At 46.4% G+C, this 2,500-nt stretch overlaps 1 protein-coding gene across 1 annotated transcript in view; it reads left to right on the top strand.

Moving 5' to 3' along the window:
- The window catches only part of pacrg (PARK2 co-regulated), a 252,242-nt gene that overhangs the window by 37,583 nt on the left and 212,159 nt on the right, over positions 1-2,500 (top strand). The window contains exon 2 of the mRNA XM_063183831.1: positions 1,146-1,280. Coding sequence (XP_063039901.1) covers positions 1,146-1,280 — 135 coding nt within the window. The remainder of the gene's footprint in view (positions 1-1,145; positions 1,281-2,500) is intronic.

Genomic DNA, 2,500 nt, shown 5'->3' with positions numbered 1-2,500 from the left:
CAACACGCAAAAACGGGCCTTTGAGAATGGGCAAAATGTTCTTTTCGGCAGTGGTATCCAGGCAGGCAGGCAGGACTGCTGCCACGGGTCATGAAAGTGATGGCAATATATATTGTGTGTCACAAAGCAGCAAGCTGAGCCCACTGAAGGCCCTCCAGGTCAGGTGTGCTGCCAGGCAGCGACTAGCTCTGATGATAGACCCATCATCTTTGTGAGGACAGTGCAGACTGTGTGTGTGTGTGTGTGTGTGTGTGTGTGTGTGTGTGTGTGTGTAATGGCAGGCACACACAAATGAACCCTACATCCTTCATCCTTCCTCTCTCCCTTAACCTCTTCACCCCTGTAAAATGGCCGTGCTGTCATCGCAAGGTTATCTGTTCTCTCAGGTGTGTCCATTAGGCCTAGATGAATCCTTGTGCCAGTGAGTCATGCATTTAGTCTATATGGGTGACGTGTTCTCATAGTACTGTACTGTGCATGGCTCACATACTGTAACACATGCACATACTGTAAGAGAGGTACTTTGTACAATGAAAAAAACATTTTTATAGGTTTGGTTGCTCCACTTAGCGTAGATGTGTGCTGCTTTTACTTTTGCATAGCTCTGCACATCCTTAAATTGTAGTAGTAGTAGCCTACAGAGTTTTGCTCTGTTTCGGACACAGCCTCTTTCTTTTTTCCCCCACTCTTGCCACACGGGACTGTGCTGTTTTCTCTCCCTCTCTTTCTTTGTCCCTGTTGTCGATTTCTCTCTTGTTTTTCTCTTCTCCTCTCGTTCTGTCCCCTGCTCTGTTCCAATTTCCTTTAATTCCCTTCCTCAATTCAATTTAAGCAGCCTTATTGGCATGACAAAAGAACTATTTAACACTGCCAAAACAACACAGTTAAACACAGCGCTTGAAGAGCTGGAATTTAACATTGGCAAACTATTTCTTCTTGTTTAATCTGCGTCAAGCCATCCTTCCTTCGCTCATTCTACCCACCCAGTGATTCTGTCTCTCTTTCCATTTTTCTCCCACCCTCTCTTTCTCTGTTTTTCTCTCTCTCTCTTGTTCTGCGCCTACTCTCATTGTAATTTTAAGATTTACCATAAAGGGATTTGAAAATCATTAAACCAACATTGCTCTCTCTCTCTGTCTCTGTAGGTGGTCGGACCCCCTGCGGCGGGAGCATTCCGAGAGAGGCCGGCCAAACCCACAGCGTTCCGCAAGTTCTACGAGCGTGGAGACTTTCCTATCGCGCTGGAACACGACCCAAAGGGCAACCGCATCGCATGGAAGGTACTGGCACAGTCCTGCGCAGCTCTCGGCTCTTAAAAACACTCTCCCATGTCCCAGTACTGTCACAGGAGAACTATTCCACTGCTAGGAACACGCTCTCATACCTGCATACTGGCATGGAGGAAAGCACTCCAGTCTTTTCAACACTCTCTTAACCTCTCCACCCTGGCACATGGGAAGGAAACATTTTCACAAAGCAAACCGACACAAGAGTGATTATCCACATAGGAACACGTAGTATACTGCCACAAGAGAGATACTCCACCCATACATTTAGGAACACATAGCTTGCTGCTGCAACAGTGATACTCCACTCCTAGGAAGATGTAGCATACTGCTACAAGAGAGTTTCTCCACTTCAGAACAAACAGTAGGCTATACTGACACAAGAAAGCTCCTTTACTCATAGGAACAAATACAGTGCCACATTGACACAAGAGAGCTACACCAGTCATCAGAACACATATCATAGTGACACAAGTGGGCTACTACTTCCCATCGTAGGAGAACATACATGCTGTCATAGTCACATACTGTCACAACAGCCCTTACGGACCACTCTTCCGAACACACACTCTCAGTTCTCAATACTGGCACAGTACCACTCTGCTGTTGTGAACGGGAGCGTACCTATGTTCCCCGGGTCCTATGTTCCCCAGGTCCTATGTTCCCCTGTCTTTGTATGGGACCGGGGAACATAGGACCCTTTTTCTAAAAAAGGGTTCTATGTTCCCCGCATTCTATGTTTCCGAGTTTTCAAATTGTGCCCTTCCCAAAACACATCCCTAAACCTAACCTGTCAGTAATGCTATGTTTCTGAGTTGTAAATTTGTGCCCTGACCATTCTATGTTTCCGAGTTTTCAAATTGTGCCCTTCCCAAAACACATCCCTAAAGCTAACCTGTCAGAGGTGCAACAACAATCTGCGCTTTGCCATGCAGCAACAGTCTACCTGGAAGCAGCAGGGAACATAGAACCCTTTTTTGAAAAAAGGGTCCTGAGTTCCCCGGTTGGGGGGAACATAGGACCCGGGGAACATAGGGATGACCCCATGTGAACACTGTCTGTTGCATCCTGGCACTGGGGAGCCACTTTGTCCCCCCCCGCCAAAATATCATACCTCAGTACTTGCATTCTTTCAGGTGGAAAACCTCAGATTTCAATATCAGCAAGCGCTATGAGAGACATGCATAAATTTATAAATTCAAGCTAATGATCAA

Source organism: Engraulis encrasicolus, chromosome 19 (genome assembly GCF_034702125.1).
Source record: "Engraulis encrasicolus isolate BLACKSEA-1 chromosome 19, IST_EnEncr_1.0, whole genome shotgun sequence".
NCBI classification, from domain to species: Eukaryota; Metazoa; Chordata; class Actinopteri; order Clupeiformes; family Engraulidae; genus Engraulis; species Engraulis encrasicolus.
The sequence above is the reverse complement of the archived record's forward strand: the minus strand, read 5'-3'. Positions and strand labels throughout refer to the sequence as shown.